Source organism: Coregonus lavaretus (genome assembly GCF_964263955.1).
Source record: "Coregonus lavaretus genome assembly, chromosome: 1".
Taxonomy (NCBI): Eukaryota; Metazoa; Chordata; class Actinopteri; order Salmoniformes; family Salmonidae; genus Coregonus; species Coregonus lavaretus.
This window is the reverse complement of record NC_139988.1, coordinates 74,323,269-74,348,230: the sequence shown is the minus strand read 5'-3', so window position 1 is coordinate 74,348,230 and position 24,962 is coordinate 74,323,269. Positions and strand designations below refer to the sequence as shown.

Below are 24,962 nucleotides of genomic sequence, written 5' to 3'. Positions count from 1 at the left end.
TTAGCTTTGCAGCACTCTCCATTGACTGTAGCCCTCTCTGAATCTCTGCAACTAAAGTGGGGGGGGGGAAGTTACTTATTATGATGTCTGTCAACATTACAGTCATAACTGCAGGACTAAATATCAGCATGTTACCCTACGTAAATATTAGCATATCAGCATGTATTTACTTTATGTAAAGCTAATTTCTCAGTAATCACAGTAGGCTACAGCCCTATGACACTGCAGGCCTATGTGACAGTCTGATTGTATAGTTATGTTTTCCAATCACTCTGTTTATTCACTTTGAATAAATTTGCTGGAGCAAGGAACTATATATTATTTATACACAGCAATTCACCTGACAATAATGGGCTACTCTCCCTTTTTATTTACCTGTCACTCTCCTGTCATGTCTCTGATATGAGCTGAGACACAAGGAAGGAATCCCTAGGGCTTTGCTTATTTTCTTTAGAGCTGCATAACCAAGTCCAAGTTCGTGGGCTAGAAGAACCATCCTCCCATTTTTATCAAATCCCACATCTCCCCTGGAGCACTCCTGCAGCCTGGAGGAAGTGTAAACACTCCTCCTAAATGCATCATGATCACCTTCACAGTGTGCACATTCTATCATGACAGAATTACAGAATCCCTGGTTGGTGGGGTCTATGTTAATTTTCAGTCCAGTGTTTAGACATTTAGGGCAAATCAAATCATGTACAAGTTGGTTTATTTGTTGGCTGGCTGCTGTCTGGTTGATCGCTGCTAGCTGTCATCTTCATCTCAACTCATTTGCATCTCGACGCGCTGCTGCCGGCTCCCTCCTTTTCCTCCTCTAACTGTACTGCAACTGCCTCGATCGGCTGATCAGGCTAATTTTTTCTTTCATTCACTGCTTTTCTCGCATTGGCTAACTGAGATCGCCTATTTTTACTCACATACTGTAGGTATATTCTTCGAGATGTGCTCATTTTGTCTCTCTTCACGGGGATTCTACATGGGAGATATTTTCAAACAAGGAAGTGCTGCGCGGCACGTGAGGCATTGTAACCAATCAGGTTGCCCGAAAGGGCCTTTAAATTCCAGTAACCAATCGGATTTCAGGAAATTACTAATCTTTCAGCACAAAGCACTACGTCTACAAAGGATGTAGCCATGCATGGACTAGCTAACGATATGCTCCGGAAAACAAGCTTTTCAATTATATTTGATTCAACATGGAGAGTTTGAGACATGGATTGTGTGTGTGTGTGTGTGCAATTTGCAAGATAACTTTTCTTTCATTTTGATTTCGCACAAATGAAAATGTGGCACTGACTCGCCCATGGATTTATGTTTCAGCATTGTCTCAATGAGGAGTTTGGCGTTCGACTAGCCACTTATGACATGCATGTGCAGTTACAAGCCTGCTAGAGTTAGCGGCTGGCGGGCGAGCAATATCCAACGTCGTAACTCGGATGAAGTCTGAGCTGGAATGTGAAGTTAACTGAAGCTGGCCATCTTTAGAAAACCCTGAGTAGATATAGCTTGCATCGTAGTATACCCCTCAGCATCACTAAGTTAAACAGCTAACTTTGATAAACATTCAGAATAAGCATTCAGCTCTTGATTTTCTTGTTACAGGCGAAAGCAGCATCCATGGGCCCCCCACAGACTCCCTCTCCCCCCACAAACTATGGGGACTCCTCTCCTGTCAACTCCGCCACCTCGCTAAAGAATAGACCCCCGTCAATCATGGCATCCAGCAAAGGCAACGTCCTGCAGAAGGCTAAGGTCAGAGGTTATTGCCCCCCCCCCCCCCCCCCCACACACACACACACACACACACACACACAAAGGCACGCACGTGCACACACAGGCATTTGACAACTTTATTTGGACCTATAATGAAAGAGAACCCATATTTTCAAAGGTCATTGATGTATGCACTTTTTGAGTTGGCTGGATGTCCTTTGGGTGGTGGACCATTGTTGATACACACAGGAAACTGTTTAGCGTGAAACACCCAGCAGCATTGCAGTTCTTGACACAAACCGGTGCGCCTGGTACCTACTACCATAGGCACTTCAATCTTGTGTCTTTCCCATTCACCCTCTGAATGGCACACACACACAATCCATGTCTCAATTGTCTCAAGGCTTAAAAATACTTATTTAACCTGTCCTCCTCCCCTTCATCTACACTGATTGAAGTGGATTTAACAAGTGACATCAACAAGGGATCATAGCTTTCACCTGGATTCACCTTGTCAGTCAGTCATGGAAAAAACAGGTGTTCGTAATGGTTTGTATACTCAGTGTATGTTGTTGATATGATCACACACACAAACACACTTTTTACTCTTTTACTCGCACACATACATTTACTCTGACTTAGTAGTGTTCTTACACTGGCCAGAGGAAAGGTGGCAAAATGCAAGACTATTGCAATACTGCCTCTGAGATTGACATCCTTTAAAGCAGTGGTTCTCAAACCTTTCCTCGGGGACCCCCAGCCGTTCCATGTATTTGATTTATTCCTTAGCTAGCACATCTGATTCAACCTATCAAGCCCTTAACTAGGTGAGTGAATCAGGTGAGCTAGTTCAGAGCTACAACAAAAGTGTGAAACGTCTGGAGGTCCCTGAGGAGAGGTTTGAGAACCAGTGCTTTAAAGTAGTCGATCTTCAAGGCATTCCTAGTCGATCTACAAACATTTCTGTAGAAATCCAACGATTAAGCCTTGCGGGTCTATTTTTTATTTATTAGTCTTGCGCTGTTGGTGGTAGGTGTACTTGATTCAACTGCCCTACATGCCGGGTAGGCAAAGTGTTCCCATTTTGAACCATTTGATTTGTCTTAAGGTACAAACTCTGCCTACCCGACGGACCTGGAGAGATAAATCAAAGCACCTACTACTGACCAATCGGATAGCTCAAATCACTTTGCCTGCAGCTTCCACAACCCCACCCACAGCAAAGTTGATACTAGCCTATGTGAGATTTCATAATTTTTAAAACCATGACCAGAGAGAGACAGTGAGAGACAGTCAAAGAATATAGCATAGAGTGAGTTCATGTTTACGTTTTTATTCAGCACTGTCAACACTGTTTTTATTCAACACTTTTACAAATGTGCTTCTCCCTACTTCCACTTGCACTACAACCAGCACTGCAGCTGCAATTAATGAGTAGCCAAGTATATTGATAGGCCTGCATTTTTATTATTAGCGGCTCGTCGTGTCTATTTTAATATCGAGGAATATTTAACTTTCTCTGGTCAAAGGAACAACAACATGAATTTGTGCATGAGACAGAAATAATACGGTGCTTCTCGAGTTTCGTCATCAGGTAGAAGACATTGTCCCCTCTCTCTGGTCAGTCTCACCGGTGGGAGAGAGCAGGGACTGTGAGAGGCGGACCCTCTGCTGCTCTCTCCCTCCCTCTGCTGAGATGCTCTGCTCAGATGCATGCAGGTACCATTTAGTCTGGTAAAATAAAAAACTGCGTTATTTAAATGTATGCTCAGCAGTGCCTCGCAAGTAATACAACAACTGATCTATTTTGTTATCATGTAGCTCAAGTTTTGAAATATAATATGGTCTGAGAAGGACAATATTGTCAGGCCAAACATAGCCAATATGCTGTGATAATGTATTAGGCCTACTGCACAAACCTCATTCCTGCAGAACTGTTTTTATTAGGTTAATGCTGCATAGGTTTACATTTTTGAAGTCATGTTTCAAAAACAAATATCTGAGCGGTAGATCTCGGCTTGCATTTTGACTCAGAAAGTGATCTTGACTCAGAAAAGGTTGGTGACCACTGCTTTAAAGGTACAATTATTTTTGTTTTCAGCTTGTTTTCAGGGTCAACGCTGAAGAAATTTAACCACTCAAATGAATTCATTGGATGAGCCATGAGAACAACTTAATTGCTTCAAACAATGTAAAATACAGAAACGATCATTGTTGGCATTAACGCTGTTCTCTCTCTGCACACACAGGAATGGGAGAAGAAATCCACCACCTAGGGGTGAGCAAGACTTTCCCTTTGATCTCTGATGACATTTGAGGTCATCATTATGACCTATGGCCAGGTCAGGTGCTATGCTTTGGCAAGGAGGGGCTGCACTGGGGGGCTAGGGAGGCAAAGGGTACCACCCCCACCACCTCCCTGCCCCTCCACCTGCCTCTGTCCAACCAGAGAATAGGACAGAAACGAATGGCTCCGCAGAAAGCCAATCAGAGACCAGGCACACCTGTCTACTGGAAAACCAATGCCACTGGACAATTCTAGATTTGAAAACTATTGAAGTCGTTTTTTTTTCATATAGTCACATTTTCATATCTTCACATAAAAAATTTTTTTTTGAGGTTTTTTGATAATATACCGGATTGTTTTGGGAAATATGGAAATAACACCTAAATACCCAAAGATGAGACCACTGCGAGCCACTTTCCTCCTACACCAGCATGCCACAGGGGATGACACCCCTACTAGGTCTACCATTTGGTACAGTCTAGATTGTAGCTTGGTTCATGTATGCTGATAGCCAAGATGTAAATACATATTACACTGTTCTGTTCTGTTAACTTTTTAACTTGTATGCTAGCTAAAACTTGCACTTTTATTCAAATAAAAGAACTTAGTACTGACAGAAATACTTGCTTGCCGATACATTTTATGTGCATTTCATAATGGAATTTAATTAAAAGTTGCCAGCACACTCAAATGGGTCTTCATGAACACTCCTCTATTTATAAATTAAAAACAGAAATCAGACTTTAAAAAGACAAACAATTCATACATCGTATCATGCTCATGTTGACACAAACACATTTCTCTGTATATAAAGCAAGTCATTTTTTATTTGCATACAACAATACTATAGTAGCTAAGGATATATATATTAATTTTTTTCAGTCAAAAAATACTCAAGTCTTCTTCTTTCCAGAAAGAAGATACATTGGCCCGTGTCCTAATACCCATACTAGCGTAGTACATACTTAAACTGAATACTATTTACTCATCGTCACATACTATTTAGCACATACCGTTTAGTAAAAAGTATGCAGTATGCCACGTCCGCAACACCTGATTGACTGAGTAGGTGGGGCGGGGCGAGTGCGGTGGATTTTTCCAAATTCAACAGACATGCATCACATTAACCAGGCTGATAATAGCTCATTTCCAATTTGATTAATTTCTCTAAACTCTGTATTTTACATTGTTTGAAGCTATTAAACTGTTCTATACCGTAGTAGACCATATAGCCCATGTATTCTATTTAAAAAGGACTTAAGACAAACAGATCATTTGGTTGCATTTCAAAATATTTATTAGTGAAACCAAAGTGATGTAACATATATAAATTAAATAAAAAAGTACACACACCAAATGTTCAACTCAAAAAGCTGTTGCACATAAAAACGTGGACAGTCGGGTGCATCGCAAATTCAGAACCGCTGGACAGCAACATAATAAACTAAAGAACTGATCATGACTGCTAAGTCTTGATCCATAAATGAAATAGGTAGCCTAGCCTACAAAACAAACAATACATATGTCCAAAAGGCCTGATTAACATGACATCAATAACGCAGCCACATCCCGAGTCCCCGATGCCGACACATTTAGAAATCAAAATATGGGTTAGTATTTAGTTTAAAAGGTCTGACGAAGGCCAAGAGAACAAAAAACACTTTTCAGTGAAAAAACAGAAATCCACTTTGGGTAAATAAAATAAACAAATACTTATGTTATCAAAGATGTAGCCTACGATGCAATACTCGTGATCATTTTAAGGAGAACAAAAACGACTTAGCCTGTTTGAACACCACAGGAGCTTCGGGCATCTTCCCAATTAAGTAGCCTAGTTTTGTTGTTTGGCTACTTGAAGAGAACTAGGGCCGATTACACTCAGCGCACCTCTTCCAATGCATTATGGAAAAGTGTACATCGAATTCTACTAGATGAAGAGCGGAAATTAGTATAACATCCTGGCATTTAAACCATACTCAAGTTTCGAAATGTCGCATACTACACTGCATGACCAAAAGTACATCTCATTCCAAAATCATGGGTATTAATATAACTGCCTCCACTCTTCTGGGAAGGCTTTCCACTAGATGTTGGAACATTTCTGCAGGGACTTGCTTCGATTCAGCCACAACAGCATTAGTGAGGTCGGGCACTGATGTTGGGCTATTAGGCCTGGCACGCAGTCGGCGTTCCAATTCATCCCGATGGTGTTTGATGGGGTTGAGGTCAGGGCTCCGTGCAGGCCAGTCAAGTTCTTACACACCGATTTTGACAAACCATTTCTGTATGGACCTCGCTTTGTGCACGGGGGCATTGTAATGTTGAAACAGGAAAGGGGCTGCCCCAAACTGTTGCCACAAAGTTGGAAGCACAGAATTGTTTAGAACGTCATTGTATGCTGTAGCGTTAATATTTTCCCTTCACTGGAACTAAGGGGCCTAGCCCAAACCATGAAAAACAGCCCCAGACCATTATTCCTCCTCCACCAAACTTTACAGTTGGCACTTTACATTCAGGCAGGTAGGTACTGTGGGAGCAATTATTAGGAAATGGAAGACATACAAGACCACTGATAATGTCCCTCGATCTGGGGCTCCACGCAAGATCTCACCCCGTGGGGTCAAAATGATCACAAGAACGGTGAGCAAAAATCCCAGAACCACACAGGGGGACCTAGTGAATGACCTGCAGAGAGCTGGGACCAAAGTAACAAAGCCTACCATCAGTAACACACTACGCCGCCAGGGACTCAAATCCTGCAGTGCCAGACGTGTCCCCCTGCTTAAGCCAGTACATGTCCAGGCCCGTCTGAAGTTTGCTAGAGTGCATTTGGATGATCCAGAAGAGGATTGGGAGAATGTCATATGATCAGATGAAACCAAAATATAACTTTTTGGTAAAAACTAAACTCGTCGTGTTTGGAGGACAAAGAATGCTGAGTTGCATCCAAAGAACACCATACCTACTGTGAAGCATGGGGGTGGAAACATCATGCTTTGGGGCTGTTTTTCTGCAAAGGGACCAGGACGACTGATCCGTGTAAAGGAAAGAATGAATGGGGCCATGTATCGTGAGATTTTGAGTGAAAACCTCCTTCCATCAGCAAGGGCATTGAAGATGAAACGTGGCTGGGTCTTTCAGCATGAGTTGAAAGTCCGTGTTGCCCAGCGACAGCCCCAAAACATCACTGCTCTAGAGGAGATCTGCATGGAGGAATGGGCCAAAATACCAGCAACAGTGTGTGAAAACCTTGTGAAGACTTACAGAAAACGTTTGACCTGTGTCATTGCCAACAAAGGGTATATAACAAAGTATTGAGAAACGTTTGTTATTGACCAAATACTTATTTTCCACCATAATTTGCAAATAAATTAATTAAAAATCCTACAATGTGATTTTCTGGATTTTTTTCTCTCTCATTTTGTCTGTCATAGTTGACGTGTACCTATGATGAAAATTACAGGCCTCTCTCATCTTTTTATGTGGGAGAACTTGCACAATTGGTGACTGACTAAATACTTTTTTTCCCCACTGTATGCTCGATTTTCGTAATGTTGCATATTTTAAAACGTAAAAAAAATTGCATACTCAAACTGCCTGTTATTTAGGATGCAAGTATGGGTATTCGGACACGGCCAGTATGTATACTCAGTCATGATGAGGCATTATGATATTCTTATAAAGAGACATAAAAATAGGAATGGAAAAAGGGGAACAGTGTAGGCAAAACATGGCAGGAAAAGAGCTGCCAAAAGTGCAACAAGGGATATTCAATGGCTAAATAAAATATAGTAAACATTCGACTACCCTAGAATGAATAACTAAGCAAAAGATACCAGTTATGCTTGCAGTTGTAAGACAGTCTTATGCATTATTTTTTTAGGATTAATTGCATGTTTATACCAGTACAATACAGTACTTACAGTATTTACTCATACATAACATTGTAAAATGGTTATAACATGATAATGAGAATATACATAAAATACAGGAATATTGTTCTTATAGATTGTTGTTGGGATTCTTGCGGATTCTGGTGCCACCAAGCACCATTTATTACCAGGTATTACCGGTTTTATTTAATTATTTGAAACAAATACCAAAATGTACCGCCATCAAATACCAAGTAAATACCAATGGAAATAGAACTGTAAAATAAATCATTACCAAATGTGTTTTGTTGCATTTTTGCGAGACCCTTCTTCTTCAGACTTATAAAGAGAGTACACCACAAAGCAGACTAAAAGCACATTTGAAAAATGTCAAACTGTATTTGAACCCAGGTCTCATGTTGATACACTATGTGAGTCCACTTCCTGGGTCTGAGTATAATGATGTGTTATGGAGCTTAGATAGGTAGGAAAGGTATTCTGTTAGGAATATGATATTGAGTGACTTTGAATCTGAAAATGTGCATGTGCCCTCTCTATAATGCTTCCCTTTGTGTGTGTGTTCGTGTGTGTCTGTGTGTGTGTGTTAGGCTACCCTGGCTGTGTGTCTTTTGTGGTGTACTTTGTAGAGTCGCAGTAGCTCTTGGTGGCTATTTTTCTACCTGTTCTTCTTCTTGAGTCCTGAAGGCCTGGGGAGATCTCCCCTAGATGAAGCCCTGCTACTCCCTGTAAAAACACATACTGAACACCAACGAGTACCATATTACACACGGATACATTTTTATCACACAAAAGACCACAGGTATGTGCAAAAGAAATCTGTATAACTCGTTTTAATCTAGCAGTGTTATTTAATGTGAAACTTTTTTAAACCATGTGCATTACAAGGAGGTGATTATTCTTAGTAAAATGCGCAACTCACGTGTCTTGCAGTGTGGGCCCTCGTAGCCTCGGCATTGACAGCGGAAGCTCCCGCCTGATAGGATGCAGGTCCCGTCATTCATAAAGGGGTTGGGCTTACACAGGTTTACTGGCTTCTTCACCTCTGATAAAAGAGTGTCTCTATCCATCCTTTTACCTGAGCACGCCATCTGCATCAGCACATGCTCAAAGTACTTCAGGTCCTCGTAAGACAGCACCGAAATCATGTGGTCCTCCGTCCCGAAAATGCGCAGCAGCCTCTCCCTTTGCATGTCCCTGATCGCAATGACAAACACAGACACGCCGTTGTCCCGGATCTTCTGGGCAGGCACCGCTGCGTCGTCCCTTCCAGCGCCGTCCGTAACCACAACGATGGCCTTGTTGACCCCTGGCTGCGCCCCCTTTTTGACCGTCAACACCTTGGAATGGATGTGGAGGAGTGCAGAGCCCGTAGAGCTGGAGCTGCTCACGTAGGTTGCTTCGGCAACGGCCTAGAGCACGGCCGAGCCCGAATCGTGGGTGTCGAGGTAAAAGACGGTGACTGGCTGACGGCCGTAAACTACCAGGCCCATCCGGGCCATGTCGTGGTTGATGTCGAACTGTACACTGACGCTGCGGACAAAGTCCCTGAGGTTGGTGAAGTTGTTGTTGCCCATGCCCGCCGAGCCGTCCAGTGCAATGACCAGGTCCATCGCCTGACTCAGGCAACCTGAGGGCCAAACATCAACAATATCACATCAAGTGGGCTCCCGAGTGGCGCAGCGGTCTAAGGTACTGCATCTCAGGGCTTGAGGCGTCACTACAGACCCCCTGGTTCGATTCCAGGCTGTATCACAACCGGCCGTGATTGGGAGTCCCATAGGGCGGCGCACAATTGGCCCAGCATCGTCCGGATTTGGCCGGTGTAAGCCGCCATTGTAAATAAGAATTTGTTCTTAACTGACTTGCCTAGTTAAATAAAGGTTAAATAAATAAAATAATAAATAAAGTGGCCTCGGGTGGTCTAGTGGCTTAAGCCACTGCCTTCGAAACCAACCCACTGCTATTCTAGCACATCCACCACCTTCTCCCCCTATCATTTCACTGTGCTATCTAAAAATCATGAAAGGAGTGGGACTGACTACATTATCACAAACTATGTTCTGGAGTAGATGCACATAAGGTTGACAATAGAGGAAGTGGAGATTGAGTTGCCAAAATAAGCCAAATGGTCACATTTTACATTAACATTGCACAGCAGGCATTTACATGGAATCGTAATTTATTTGTGTGATTTCATGCAACTACGAAGCCACTACACTAGGAAGTAATTTTTTTAAAAATCCACCAGTATCATTGTTTTGCGTAACTTAAAAAAAGCAGTAAAGCATAAGGTTTGATTTTGCGGCAGGTAGCTTAGTGGTTAAGAGCGTTGTGCCAGTAACCGAAAGGTCGCTGGTTCTAATCCCTGAGCCGACTAGGTGAAAAATCTGTCGATGTGCCCTTGAGCAAGGCACTTAACCCTAATTGCTCCTGTAAGTCGCTCTGGATAAGAGCGTCTGCTAAATGACAAAAAAAATAATAATAAAAAAAAATAATTTGATTTCAGAGATCAAAATGTATTTTGGTTTGTGGCTGCAACTGGACCGGCATACGTCTAGGCTACAGTGTCGGCATGGGTTTGAATCCAGCCTTCTGCCCATTGACACAACCTCACTCTATCTTTCCCCACTGTCACCCTCTCTCACTATCTGTTCAATCAGAAAATCCCTTCATTTTACAGTACCTTGACTGTCCACGCTGCAGATCTTGGCCCTGAGCTCTGGGATTTTGGCGTTGAATCTAACTAGGGAGGGGTAGGTGAGCATGCGTTGGGGGTTCCCTGTTATGTTGTTCAGCTGTCCTTTGAGCATATCTGGCCCTACCCCTATGAGGAAGATTTACCGTTCCTGTGCATACTTGGCAGGCTCAACCACCTCGTCTGTGGTGGGGCTGGCTGTGAGCAGTACTACCACGTGGGGGAGGTCGTCCTGGACATCAGCGAACACTGGCGCGCTCAGGAAGCCGTGGTGCGTCACATAGAGTAACGCGTTGCCCGTTCGCCTCGACCCACCCGGGGACTTAAGCCCCTAAACGGCTTTAAGGAGATCCTTAATATCCCCTTGGAACTTGCCCACCTGGGCCTCCACGCGAGCCTCCCCGTCATACACGGCCAGTCCCAGTTTAGCGGGGGTGTCGGGACCCATGACAGCTTGCAAGAAGCGCTTGAGGAAGGTCTTGAGGCGCAGGAACTCCTCCAGGTTGAGAGTGGTAGAGCCCTCTAAGAGGAAAAGCAAGTCCACTGAGCAGTCCAACATCAGTTTGGGGGCTAAAAGATGGTAAAGTGGGTGAGGACACACAAATTGGGATGAGAGTGTGCGTGCTAAATGACTCAAATGTATTTAAAATTACAGTGGGGAAAAAAAGTATTTAGTCAGCCACCAATTGTGCAAGTTCTCCCACTTAAAAAGATGAGAGAGGCCTGTAATTTTCATCATAGGTACACGTCAACTATGACAGACAAAATGAGAATTTTTTTTCCAGAAAATCACATTGTAGGATTTTTAATGAATTTATTTGCAAATTATGGTGGAAAATAAGTATTTGGTCAATAACAAAAGTCTCTCAATACTTTGTTATATACCCTTTGTTGGCAATGACACAGGTCAAACATTTCTGTAAGTCTTCACAAAGTTTTCACACACTGTTGCTGGTATTTTGGCCCATTCCTCCATGCAGATCTTCTCTAGAGCAGTGATGTTTTGGGGCTGTCGCTGGGCAACACGGACTTTCAACTCCCTCAAAAGATTTTCTATGGGGTTGAGATCTGGAGACTGGCTAGGCCACTCCAGGACCTTGAAATGCTTCCTACGAAGCCACTCCTTCGTTGCCCGGGCGGTGTGTTTGGGATCATTGTCATGCTGAAAGACCCAGCCACGTTTCATCTTCAATGCCCTTGCTGATGGAAGGAGGTTTTCACTCAAAATCTCATGATACATGGCCCCATTCATTCTTTCCTTTACACGGATCAGTCGTCCTGATCCTTTGCAGAAAAACAGCCCCAAAGCATGATGTTCCCACCCCCATGCTTCACAGTAGGTATGGTGTTATTTGGATGCAACTCACCATTCTTTGTCCTCCAAACACGACGAGTTTAGTTTTTACCAAAAAGTTATATTTTGCTTTCATCTGACCATATGACATTCTCCCAATCCTCTTCTGGATCATCCAAATGCACTCAGCAAACTTCAGACGGGCCTGGACATGTACTGGCTTAAGCAGGGGGACACGTCTGGCACTGCAAGATTTGAGTCCCTGGCGGCGTAGTGTGTTACTGATGGTAGGCTTTGTTACTTTGGTCCCAGCTCTCTGCAGGTCATTCACTAGGTCCCCCCGTGTGGTTCTGGGATTTTTGCTCACCGTTCTTGTGATCATTTTGACCCCACGGGGTGAGATCTTGCGTGGAGACCCAGATCGAGGGACATTATCAGTGGTCTTGTATGTCTTCCATTTCCTAATAATTGCTCCCACAATTGATTTCTTCAAACCAAGCTGCTTACCTATTGCAGATTCAGTCTTCCCAGCCTGGTGCAGGTCTACAATTTTGTTTCTGGTGTCCTTTGACAGCTCTTTGGTCTTGGCCATAGTGGAGTTTGGAGTGTGACTGTTTGAGGTTGTGGACAGGTGTCTTTTATACTCATAACAAGTTCAAACAGGTGCCATTAATACAGGTAACGAGTGGAGGACAGAGGAGCCTCTTAAAGAAGAAGTTACAGGTCTGTGAGAGCCAGAAATCTTGCTTGTTTGTAGGTGACCAAATACTTATTTTCCACCATAACTTGCAAATAAATTCATTAAAAATCCTACAATGTGATTTTCTGGATTTTTTTTCCTCAATTTGTCTGTCATAGTTGACGTGTACCTATGATGAAAATTACAGGCCTCTCTCATCTTTTTCAGTGGGAGAACTTGCACAATTGGTGGCTGACTAAATACTTTTTTTCCCCACTGTATATGTCACACTATAGCATTTTCAAGCCTTCTAAACTATATATACAAAAGTATGTGGGCAGCCCTTCAAATGAGTGGATTCGGCTATTTCAGCCACACCCGTTGCTGACAGAGCACACACCCATGCAATCTCCATAGACAAACATTGTCAGTAGAATGGCCCGTACTGAAGAACTCAGTGACTTTCATCGTGCCACCGACATAGGTCAGTTCGTCAAATGTCTGCCCTGCTAGAGCTGCCCCGGTCAACTGTAAGTGCTATAATTGTGAAGTGGAAACGACTAAGAACAACAACAACTCAGCCGAGAAGTGGTAGGTCACACAAGCTCACAGAATGGGACCGGCAAGTGCTGAAGTGCATAGCGTGTAAAAATCGTCTGTCCTCGGTTGCAACACTCACTACCGAGTTCCAAACTGCATCTGGAAGCAACGTCAGCACAATAACTGTTCGTCGGGAGCTTCATGAAATGGGTTTCCATGGCGCACACAAGCCTAAGATCACCATGCACAATGCCAAGCGTCGGCTGGAGTGGTGTAAAGCTTGCCGCCATTGAACTCTGGAGCAGTGGAAACGCATTCTCTGGAGTGATGAATCACATTTCACCATATGGCAGTCCGACGGTCGATTCTGGGTTTGGCGAATGCCAGGAGAACGCTACCTGCCCGAATGCATAGTGCCAACTGGTAAAGTTTGGTTGAGGAGGAATAATGTTCTGGGGCTGTTTTTCATGGTTCGGGCTAGGCCCCTTAGTTCCAGTGAAGGGAAATCTTAACGCTACAGCATACAATGACATTCTAGATGATTCTGTGGTTCTAACTTTGTGGCAACAGTTTGGGGAATACTCTTTCCTGTTTCAGCACGACAATGCCCCCGTGCGCAAAGCGAGGTCCATACAGAAATGGTTTGTCAGGATCTATCCATTTTTCTCTTACTTCCTCAACTCCACCTGTTCATGCTCCTCCACTCTCTCTATTTCTATTTTTCCTCCCTCCATCATTCCATATATTTTCCACCAGGAAGGCATGTACAGTTGAAGTCGGAAGTTTACATACACCTTTTATGTATTATTTTTTACATTATTAGCTCAGAAAGTGTTTTGCATCATTACATACAGCCGGGAAAAACTATTGGATATCAGAGCGGCGGTAACTCACCAGCATTACGACCAGGACTACGACTTTCCCGAAGCAGCTCCTTTGTTTGCTCTCCCCAGGGCAACTGAACTGATTCCAGCGGCTGACCCAAAACATTGCCGGCGGAGGAGAGGCACTCGGAGCGGCCTGCTGGTTCTACTTAGGAGGCGCGCACACCACCCACCGCTTCCAAGTATCCTACTCGCTAATGTTCAATCTTTGGTTAACAAAGTTGACAAACTACGGGCAAGGATTTCCTTCCAGAGAGACATCAAGGCCTGTAACATACTCTGTGTCACGGAAACATGGCTCTCTTGGGATATTCTGTCGAAATCGGTCCAACCAGATGGATTCTCAGTTCATCGCGCAGACAGGAATAAATATCTCTCCGGGAAGCAGAAGGGCGGAGGTTTGTGTTTCATGATTAACGACTCATGGTGTAATTGTAGTAACATGCAGGAACTCGAGTCCTTCTGTTCACCCAACCTAGAATATCTCACAATCAAATGCCGACCTTATTATCTACCAAGATAATTTTATTCGGTTATAGTCACGGCCGTGTATACTTCACTGGACTTTATGCAGACTGGAAACCACATATCCTGAGGGGATTTTAACAAAGCAAATTTGAGGACTAGGCTGCCGAAGTTCTATCAACATATCGACTGTTGTACTCGTGCTGCTAAAATCCTCGACCATTGCTATTCAAACTTCCGGGATGGTTATAAGGCCCTCCCCCGCCCTCCTTTCGGCAAATCTGACCACAATTCCATTTTGCTTCTCCCTTCCTATAGGCAGAAACTCAAACAGGAAGTACCCATGCTAAGGACTATTCAACGGTCTGCCCAATCGGAATCCACGCTTCAAGATTGTTTTGATCACGCGGACTGGGATACAGTGAGGGAAAAAAGTATTTGATCCCCTGCTGATTTTGTAAGTTTGCCCACTGACAAAGACATGATCAGTCTATAATTTTAATGGTAGGTTTATTTGAACAGTGAGAGACAGAATAACAACAAAATAATCCAGAAAAACGCATGTCAAAAATGTTATAAATTGATTAGCATTTTAATGAGGGAAATAAGTATTTGACCCCTCTGCAAAACTTGACTTAGTACTTAGTGGCAAAACCCTTGTTGGCAATCACAGAGGTCAGATGTTTCTTGTAGTTGGCCACCAGGTTTGCACACATCTCAGGAGGGATTTTGTCCCACTCCTCTTTGCAGATCTTCTCCAAGTCATTAAGGTTTCGAGGCTGACGTTTGGCAACTCGAACCTTCAGCTCCCTCCACAGATTTTCTATGGGATTAAGGTCTGGAGACTGGCTAGGCCACTCCAGGACATTAATGTGCTTCTTCCTGAGCCACTCCTTTGTTGACTTGGCCGTGTGTTTTGGGTCATTGTCATGCTGGAATACCCATCCACGACCCATTTTCAATGCCCTGGCTGAGGGAAGGAGGTTCTCACCCAAGATTTGACGGTACATGGCCCCGTCCATCGTCCCTTTGATGCGGTGAAGTTGTCCTGTCCCCTTAGCAGAAAAACACCCCCAAAGCATAATGTTTCCACCTCCATGTTTGACGGTGGGGATGGTGTTCTTGGGGTCATAGGCAGCATTCCTCCTCCTCCAAACACGGCAAGTTGAGTTGATGCCAAAGAGCTCGATTTTGGTCTCATCTGACCACAACACTTTCACCCAGTTCTCCTCTGAATCATTCAGATGTTCATTGGCAAACTTCAGACGGGCCTGTATATGTGCTTTCTTGAGCAGGGGGACCTTGCGGGCGCTGCAGGATTTCAGTCCTTCGCGTCGTAGTGTGTTACCAATTGTTTTCTTGGTGACTATGGTCCCAGCTGCCTTGAGATAATTGACAAGATCCTCCCGTGTAGTTCTGGGCTGATTCCTCACCGTTCTCATGATCATTGCAACTCCACGAGGTGAGATCTTGCATGGAGCCCCAGGCTGAGGAGATTGACAGTTATTTTGTGTTTCTTCCATTTGCGAATAATCGCACCAACTGTTGTCACCTTCTCATAAAACTGCTTGGCGATGGTCTTGTAGCCCATTCCAGCCTTGTGTGGGTCTACAATCTTGTCCCTGACATCCTAGGAGAGCTCTTTGGTCTTGGCCATGGTGGAGAGTTTGGAATCTGATAAATTGATTGCTTCTGTGGACAGGTGTCTTTTATACAGATAACAATCTGAGATTAGGAGCACTCCCTTTAAGAGTGTGCTCCTAATCTCAGCTCGTTACCTGCATAAAAGACACCTGGGAGCCAGAAATCTCTCTGATTGAGAGGGGGTCAAATACTTATTTCCCTCATTAAAATGCTAATCAATTTATAACATTTTTGACATGCGTTTTTCTGGATTTTTTTGTTGTTATTCTGTCTCTCACTGTTCAAATAAACCTACCATTAAAATTATAGACTGATCATTTCTTTGTCCGTGGGAAAACGTACAAAATCAGCAGGGGATCAAATACTTTTTTCCCTCACTGCATGTTCCGGGTAGCTTCCGAAAATAATTTAGACGAATACACTGAAACAGTGACTGAGTTTATCAGGAAGTGTATAGGTGATGTTGTGCCCACTGTGACTATTAAAACCTACCCTAACCAGAAACCGTGGATAGCATTCGCGCAAATCTAAAAGCGCGATCCACCGCATTCAACCATGGCAAGGTGACTGGGAATATGACAGAATACAAAAAACTGTGTAGCTACTCAATCCGCAAGGCATTTAAATGGGCAAAACATCAGTATAGAGACAAAGTGGAGTCGCAATTCAACGGCTCAGAAACGAGACGTATGTGGCAGGGTCTACAGACAATCACGGACTACAAAAAGAAAACCAGCCACGTCGCCGACACCGACGTCTCGCTTCCAGACAAGCTAAACACCTTCTGCACCCGCTTTGAGGATAACACAGTGCCACTGACGAGGCCCACTAACAAGGACTGTGGCCTCTCCTTCTCCATGGCCGACGTGATTAAGACATTTAAGCATGTTAACCCCCACAAGGCTGCCGGCCCAGACAGCATCCCTAGCCGCGTCTTCAGAGCATGCGCAGACCAGCTGGCTGGTGTGTTTATGGACATATTCAATCTCTCCCTTTCCCAGTATGCTGTTCCCACATGCTTCAAGATGGCCACCATTGTTCCTGTACCCAAGAAAGCGGTGATGGAATTGAGACCTCTGTAATTTATGCAGGGACGCAGACCCCCCATCCTTCTTGGTTATGAAGAAGTAGCCTGCCTACACAGGAGAGGTGGATGAGCGGACAAAACTCTGTTGGAGAGCCTCCTGAATGTACTCCTCTATGGCCTCAGCCACCAACAGAGGTAGATGCGGCTGCGCGGTGGCGCAGAGCCTTCTAGCAGGTCGATGGCACAGTCCCAGGGGCGATGAAGAGAGAGAGGTGGCTTGGATCTTGGAGAACATCTCTGATAGATTAATTATGAATGACTAATTATTACACCCTGAAACTGTGTGAAATGTGTTAGAATGTGTGAGTGTAGGACCAGTAAAGACTATGACATTGAGCTACTATTTAGCAATGTGAGTAAGAGTTAGACCAGACAACAAAGGACAAGGAGAACTGTCTACAGACAACTAAAGGGGCCTCCCAATTTAGGGATGAGAGAAACTGTTAGGCTTTTTAAGGAGTATGCAGGATATTGTGAGGACGCGATAACTAAGGAATGCATGTGTGTATATGTATGTATGTGTGTATGCATGTATGTGTGTATGCATGTGTGTGTGTGTGTGTGTGTGTGTGTGTGTGTGTGTGTGTGTGTGTGTGTGTGTGTGTGTGTGTGTGTGTGTGTCTGTGTACTGATGGTCAGGAGAGCAGTTTTAAAGTGGAAAACTACAGCCCGCCTAAAGAGGGGAGGGATTTTTGTATGACGTGTGAGTATAAAAGATGGACTCTAAAATTGTGATGGCATAATTCTCAATGAATAAAGATCTCTGACTAGGCAGACCGGGACTCTGTCCGTTTCTTGATCCTTTTGGGAGACGCACAGAGACACTGAAATAGTTTGTTAAATAATTATCATAACAGCTTGGTACTTCTGAGCCGGAACCCAATACCTGCCTCTGTCATTCCAGGTAACTCTGAAAACCGTCGACGGGCGAATGATACATTCGTAAATAGAAAGTCCTGCCCTTTGACATTAAGGGTTAAGACAGGTCAGAGGACACCTGATTAATGACAGAGACGGTGACGGAATCCAAACCTACATTGAATCTCGGCTGCAGGGATAAGGTCAGTAGTCTTTATTCATTACTTGGTGAAATTGATTTGAGAACTTGCTAAAATATTGAAAAGTAGCAAATTGATCAATGCGTAGCCATTTTAAGTGAAATGTTGGTGGGTCCGTAACGATTCACGGTAATAGGCCATTACCAAAATAAACTACCCGGTGTTGAAATAGAAGGAACTATTAAAAGTACACCTATGGGATGTAACCTGTAAGAGATTATAGAACAGTCAACAAATAATCTGGGTTAAACAAATACAAAAAGAAAAGAGAGGATATAATTGAGTAAATTTAGACGGTTAAGATCACCAGGAGAGGGAGAACCCATTCCTGTTGTATGGGGCTGTCAGGAATTATCAAGATTACATTGTGGGGATAAATTCCTCCGTAGAGTAGGAGATAATTCTGGGGGACTAGTACCTATACAGGAAGGGGTGATTACAGGTGTGGTGTGAAACTGTTTTAACTAACCTGTTATATAGAAGAGGTGGCTAGAGGAGGGAGAACCCATTCCTGTTGTTTGAGACTGTCAGGAATTATCAAGATTACATTGTGGGGATGAATTCCTCCGTAGAGTAGGAGATAATTCTGGGGGACAACTACCTATACAGGAAGGGGTGATTACAATTGTTGTGTGAAACTGTTTTGAATAACTTGTTATATAGAAGAGGTGGCTAAGGGATTTTTTTAACAGTACCAACCATGGGGGGCAAATCCTCACAAGAGGTCCCAGAATTTACTGGGGACGAGAAATACATGGAAATGTGAGACAAACGAAATGTGTATTAAGGACCTAATTGGAGAAAGAAATATGGCTTTACTGGGCGACTTGATGTAATTAAACTGGAATCCATGATTAAACAAATGCATGTAAATTGTGGTACTGATCTAAAGAAACAGAAAAGAGAGGGCTTAGAAACAGCCAGGATATGGCTAGCAGAAGCTAGAAAGCGGGAAGAAGGGAGCAAGAAAAGAGAAGTGAGTGAGAGTAAAAGAGAAGTGAAGGTTGAGGTCTCAGTGCCTCCCCCAGAGCAGAGGGCAGAAAGGTTATATCCAAACTTGGCAGACCAGGCATGGAGAGAAAATCCAGATGATGAGTACGTAGTGAGGAGAAGGAGAGTGCAGGGGAATAACGTCGCCCCCCCACCGGCCCCACCTCCCTATGAGGAAGGAGGGGCTGGAGGAGGAAGGGAAGACGAAGGTGAGGAAGAGCCAGAGGTAGAGGAGTACAGAACGAGGGCAGAGAAAGTCAGACAGGAGTTGAAAGCAGAGAAAAGGAGAAAGGCACAGAAGTACAGAGTTGAGGCCAAGAGAAAGGGAAATGATGAGTCAAAAGGGGAAGAGTCAGATGGGGCTGGCAGTGGTAAGGGTAAGATGGAGCAATCCTATCCCTTAATAGCCCTGCCAAACCCCAGAGCAGGAGAAGACAACCAGCCTGATACCTTACAAATATACAGAGCATGGACTCAGAGAGATGTAGTGAGAGCAGTGGAAGGGATACCCCACCCCAAGACGGGGGTACACCAATTCAGAAGAGATATGGAAGGGCTGACCGCCAGCTTTAAGCTGAATACAGGGGAACTAGAGAGGGCAGTCAGACAGATAGTGTTAAAGGACTGGGCAGCAATGAGGGGAAACTGGATTCCTGGGGATGGGAATGTGCAGGTCATAGAGTGGGCAGAAGGAGGGGCTTGAGGAGATAAGTTGGCACAACTCTGTGATAATCTGAGAGAATATTATCACAGACATGCCGACTTCTCCAAAGTTCATGAGTGTAAACAGGGAGACAGTGAGACTATTAGTCAATACCTAGAGAGACTGAGAGATGTGTTCAATGCAAACAGTGGGTTAATAGATCCAGGACCAGGGGCACCAGAGGGTCCGTATCACCAGCAGTTAAAGATTTCCTTCCTAAGTGGAATGAGGCCAGAAATCTCTCAAACAATAAAAAATACCCTAATTGGCTGGGGGACGGCTACCTTAGCTGAGGTTAAACGTTATGCAATCCATCATGAACAGAATGTAAAGGAATGAAACAAGAGAATGGAAGCGAAGGAAGCTGAGTACCTAGTGACAGCCCTAGGGGAGTTGGGAGGTAGGAGAGACTGGAAGGACCTAGGAGAGAAGAGAGGCAATGGTAATAGTGGAGACAGGAGTGAATGGAAGTGTTTCAATTGTGACAAAACGGGACATTTTGCTAGAGAATGTGAGGAACCGTGTTGTCACTGTGGAAGGAAAGGGCACCAGTCAAGAGACTGTAGGAAGAAGGGGAAGAGAGGAAAAGGACGAAAGTATAATCCAGGCAGAGGAGGAAGAGACAGGGGGAGAAAGCCAGAATCAGAGGAAGAAGAGGAGGCATGACTAGAGTGGGAGGAAGAGAGAAATCAGGAGAAGCAGGAGAAGCAGGACAGAGAACTGGAGGTGTTTGATCTGTCTCTTGTAGATTTGGCATTACAACAGGAACATAAACCATACCTAACATTGACAGTAATGGGTAAAAAGATAACATTTCTCTGTGATACTGGGGCAGACCGTACCTGTATTTGTAAAGATAATGCACCAGAGGGAATTGACATTAATGGAGAAAAAAGTATAGTGCGATCAGCCTCTGGTCATAAAGGTATTGAACAATGCTACCCTCCAGGTATTGCCTATGCTACCCTCCAGTCCCTCGACTTCTTGGCGCTGACGGAAACATGGATTACCACTGAAAACACTGCTACTCCTACTGCTCTCTCCTCGTCTGACCATGTGTTCTCGCATACCCCGAGAGCATCTGGTCAGCGGGGTGGTGGCACAGGAATCCTCATCTCTCCCAAGTGGACATTCTTTCCTTTTCCCCTGACCCATCTGTCTATCTCCTCATTTGAATTCCATGCTGTCACAGTCACTAGCCCATTCAAGCTTAACATCCTTATCATTTATCGCCCTCCAGGTTCCCTTGGAGAGTTCATCAATGAGCTTGACGCCTTGATAAGTTCCTTTCCTGAGGATGGCTCACCCCTCACAGTTCTGGGTGACTTTAACCTCCCTACGTCTACCTTTGACTCATTTCTCTCTGCCTCCTTCTTTCCACTCCTCTCCTCTTTTGACCTCACCCTCTCACCGTCCCCCCCTACTCACAAGGCAGGCAATACGCTTGACCTCATCTTTACTAGATGCTGTTCTTCTACTAATCTCACTGCAACTCCCCTCCATGTCTCCGACCACTACTTTGTATCCTTTTCTCTCTCGCTCTCCTCCAACACTACTCACTCTGCCCCTACTCAGATGGTAATGCGCCATCGCAACCTTCGCTCTCTCTCTCCCGCTACTCTCTCCTCTTCCATCCTATCATCTCTTCCCTCTGCTCAAGCCTTCTCCCTCCAATCTCCTGATTCTGCCTCCTCAACCCTCCTCTCCTCCCTTTCTGCATCCTTTGACTCTCTATGTCCCCTATCCTCCTGGCCGTCTCGGTCCTCCCCTCCTGCTCCGTAGCTTGATGACTCATTGCGAGCTCACAGAACAGGGCTCCGGGCAGCCGAGCGGAAATGGAGGAAAACTAGACTCCCTGCAGACCTGGCATCTTTTCACTCCCTCCTCTCTACATTTTCTTCCTCTGTTTCTGCTGCTAAAGCCACTTTCTACCACTCTAAATTCCAAGCATCTGCCTAACCCTAGGAAGCTCTTTGCCACCTTCTCCTCCCTGCTGAATCCTCCTCCCCCTCCCCCCCTCCCTTTCTGTGGATGACTTCGTCAACCATTTTGAAAAGAAGGTTGACGACATCCGATCCTCGTTTGTTAAGTCAAATGACATTGCTGGTCCTGCTCACACTGCCCTCCCCTCTCTCTCCAGATGAAATCTTGCGACTTGTGACGGCCGGCCGCCCAACAACCTGCCCGCTTGACCCTATCCCCTCCTCTCTTCTCCAAACCATTTCCGGAGACCTTCTCCCTTACCTCACCTCGCTCATCAACTCATCCTTGACCGCTGGCTATGTCCCTTCCGTCTTCAAGAGAGCGAGAGTTGCACCCCTTCTCAAAAAATCTACACTTGATCCCTCCCATGTCAACAACTACAGACCAGTATCCCTTCTTTCTTTTCTCTCCAAAACTCTTGAGCGTGCCGTCTTTAGCCAACTCTCTTGCTATCTCTCTCAGAATGACCTTCTTGATCCAAACCAGTCAGGTTTCAAGACTGGTCATTCAACTGAGACTGCTCTTCTCTGTGTCACGGAGGCTCTCCGCACTGCTAAAGCTAACTCTCTCTCCTCTGCTCTTGTCCTTCTAGACCTGTCTGCTGCCTTTGATACTGTGAACCATCAGATCCTCCTCTCCGAGTTGGGCATCTCCGGCGCGGCTCTTGGATTGCGTCCTACCTGACAGGTCGCCCCTAGCAAGTGGCATTGCGAGAATCTGTCTCCGCACCACGTGCTCTCACCACTGGTGTCCCCCAGGGCTCAGTTCTAGGCCCTCTCCTATTCTCGCTATACACCAAGTCACTTGGCTCTGTCATATCCTCACATGGCCTCTCCTATCATTGCTACGCAGACGGCACACAACTAATCTTCTCCTTTACCCCTTCTGATAACCAGGTGGTGAATCGCATCTCTGCATGTCTGGCAGACATATCAGTGTGGATGACGGATCACCACCTGAAGCTGAACCTCGGCAAGACGGAGCTGCTCTTCCTTCCAGGGAAGGACTGCCCGTTCCATGATCTCGCCATCACGGTTGACAATTCCGTTGTGAGTTTCTCCCAGAGTGCAAAGAGCCTTGGCGTGACCCTGGACAACACCCTGTCGTTCTCCGCTAACATCAAGGCGGTGACCCGATCCTGTAGGTTCATGCTCTACAACATTCGGAGAGTACGACCCTGCCTTACACAGGAAGCGGCACAGGTCCTAATCCAGGCACTTGTCATCTCCCGTCTGGATTACTGCAACTCGCTGTTGGCTGGGCTCCCTGCCTGTGCCATTAAACCCCTACAACTTATCCAGAACGCTGCAGCCCGTCTGGTGTTTTTAAATATTGTAAAGTGGTTATCCCACTGGCTATAAGGTGAATGCACCAATTTGTAAGTCGGATAAGAGCGTCTGCTAAATGACGTAAATGTAAATGAACAACTGTCTGCACCAGTAACACTGAAACATGTAAAGACAGGGAGTGAAGTTACTCTGCCTGTACTGATTTCAGTACAATGTCCTGTTAATCTATTGGGAAGAGATGCGATGACGCAGTTAAACATAGCAGTAAGACCGACAGTGAGGGGAATGCAGGCTCATGTGGTAAAGGATAATATGGTTGTAAGTGGTGAAGGGGAACCATGTTATTGGTATAGCCAGGACCTGTTGAGGGGAGGTAACTCAGACATACCAAAGACCTTAGTAGACTTCACTAAAACCCTAGTACCTGACTCACCTAAAATGACCAAGGATGACTTACATTGTACTCTGTGGTATAATACACACTCTGGCCCTAGTAAAGAATATGAGGAAGCTCTGTTTAAAACCACAGAAAGGACAATAGGCTTGAAATGGTTTCATTATGATGACACCCATGCAGCAGCAGAAGTCGAATTGGGGCCACAGAGTCAGCAATTCTAGAGAGAGATGGAGCCCTCATGTCTCCTTGGAAAAGGAAGCTCAAGAGGAGTGGTTAGATCTGGGGAAATGGGTGACACAGGCAAAGTATGTTTAAGACTGGCAGACTGCTCCTAACGGGGACCAACATAGCCAATCAACCGGCCGATATCGTAGGAAGTTGAATTGGAGAGCAGGTTGCACACCCGCTGTGCACCTAGACATAGGATGTGATAATTCATGACCAGACATTTTCCTCACAGAGGAACAAGAAAGAGACCTTGACATTGTACCTCTAGAGTTGTGGTCTAAGGGACCAGCCGATGTGGGGATAATTAAGGGAGTAACTCCAGTCCAGGTGGTTCCGCGGTCAAACCATAGGCCATACCAAAAACAATATCCAATGAAACCAGAAGCCATTATAGGGATTACTCCCATATTTGACCATTTGCTCAAAGGTGGAGTGATAATCCCGGGGGATGAGGCACAGTGTAACTCACCTGTATTTCCAGTAAAGAAGGCAGCTCCAAGCAATGATTGGCGAATGGTAATGGACCTACAGGGGGTAAATAAGAACATAATTCCAAGAGCACCCTGTGTTCCAGACCCACACACTCTATTGAATCAATTGAAACCAGAACATTCTTACTTTACTGTGATAGACATAGCTAATGCTTTCTTTAGTATACCTGTACATCCTGATAGTCAAGGATGGTTTGGCTTTACCTTCAAAAGTCAGAAATACACGTACTCGAGACTTCCACAAGGTTATTAGGAAAGTCCTACAATTTTTTCCCAGGATATCACACGTAACCTGGGAATGTTTGAACCCCAATAGGGGAGCCAAATTTTGATATACGTCGATTATATACTGGTAGCAAACCCCTCGAAGGAGGGGTGTAAAAAGGATACTCTCCAGTTGTTAACCTTTATGGCAGGACAAGGACACAAGGTCAGTAAAAAGAAACTACAACTCTGGCAGAAAGAGGTAATATATCTAGGTCATACGATATTGCAGGATGGGAGAACCCTAAACTCGTCAAGAAAAACAGCAATATTAGAAGCTCCTAAACCTCTGAATAAGAAACAAATGATGAGCTTTTTGGGAATGATAAATTACTGCCGAGCATGGATTCCCCATTGTTCATTACACACTGGAAAATT

The 24,962-nt window shown here is 44.7% G+C and overlaps 2 protein-coding genes across 2 annotated transcripts in view; one reads left to right on the top strand and one right to left on the bottom strand.

The window, feature by feature from the left end:
- Positions 1-4,649, top strand: part of afap1l2 (actin filament associated protein 1-like 2) — a 207,698-nt gene extending 203,049 nt beyond the window's left edge. Inside the window, exons 18-19 of the mRNA XM_084170096.1 lie at positions 1,603-1,752; positions 3,963-4,649. Coding sequence (XP_084026222.1) covers positions 1,603-1,752; positions 3,963-3,989 — 177 coding nt within the window. The 3' untranslated portion in view covers positions 3,990-4,649. The remainder of the gene's footprint in view (positions 1-1,602; positions 1,753-3,962) is intronic.
- Positions 4,650-8,476: 3,827 nt separating this feature from the next.
- On the bottom strand, positions 8,477-24,495 carry vwa2 (von Willebrand factor A domain containing 2; the record flags this gene model as incomplete). Its single annotated transcript, XM_084167618.1, is given in 9 exon segments — positions 8,477-8,548; positions 8,552-8,616; positions 8,813-9,302; positions 9,306-9,520; positions 10,577-10,730; positions 10,734-10,919; positions 10,923-11,158; positions 24,299-24,354; positions 24,488-24,495. Coding segments are annotated over 9 exon segments (1,482 nt in total).
- Positions 24,496-24,962: the final 467 nt, after the last annotated feature.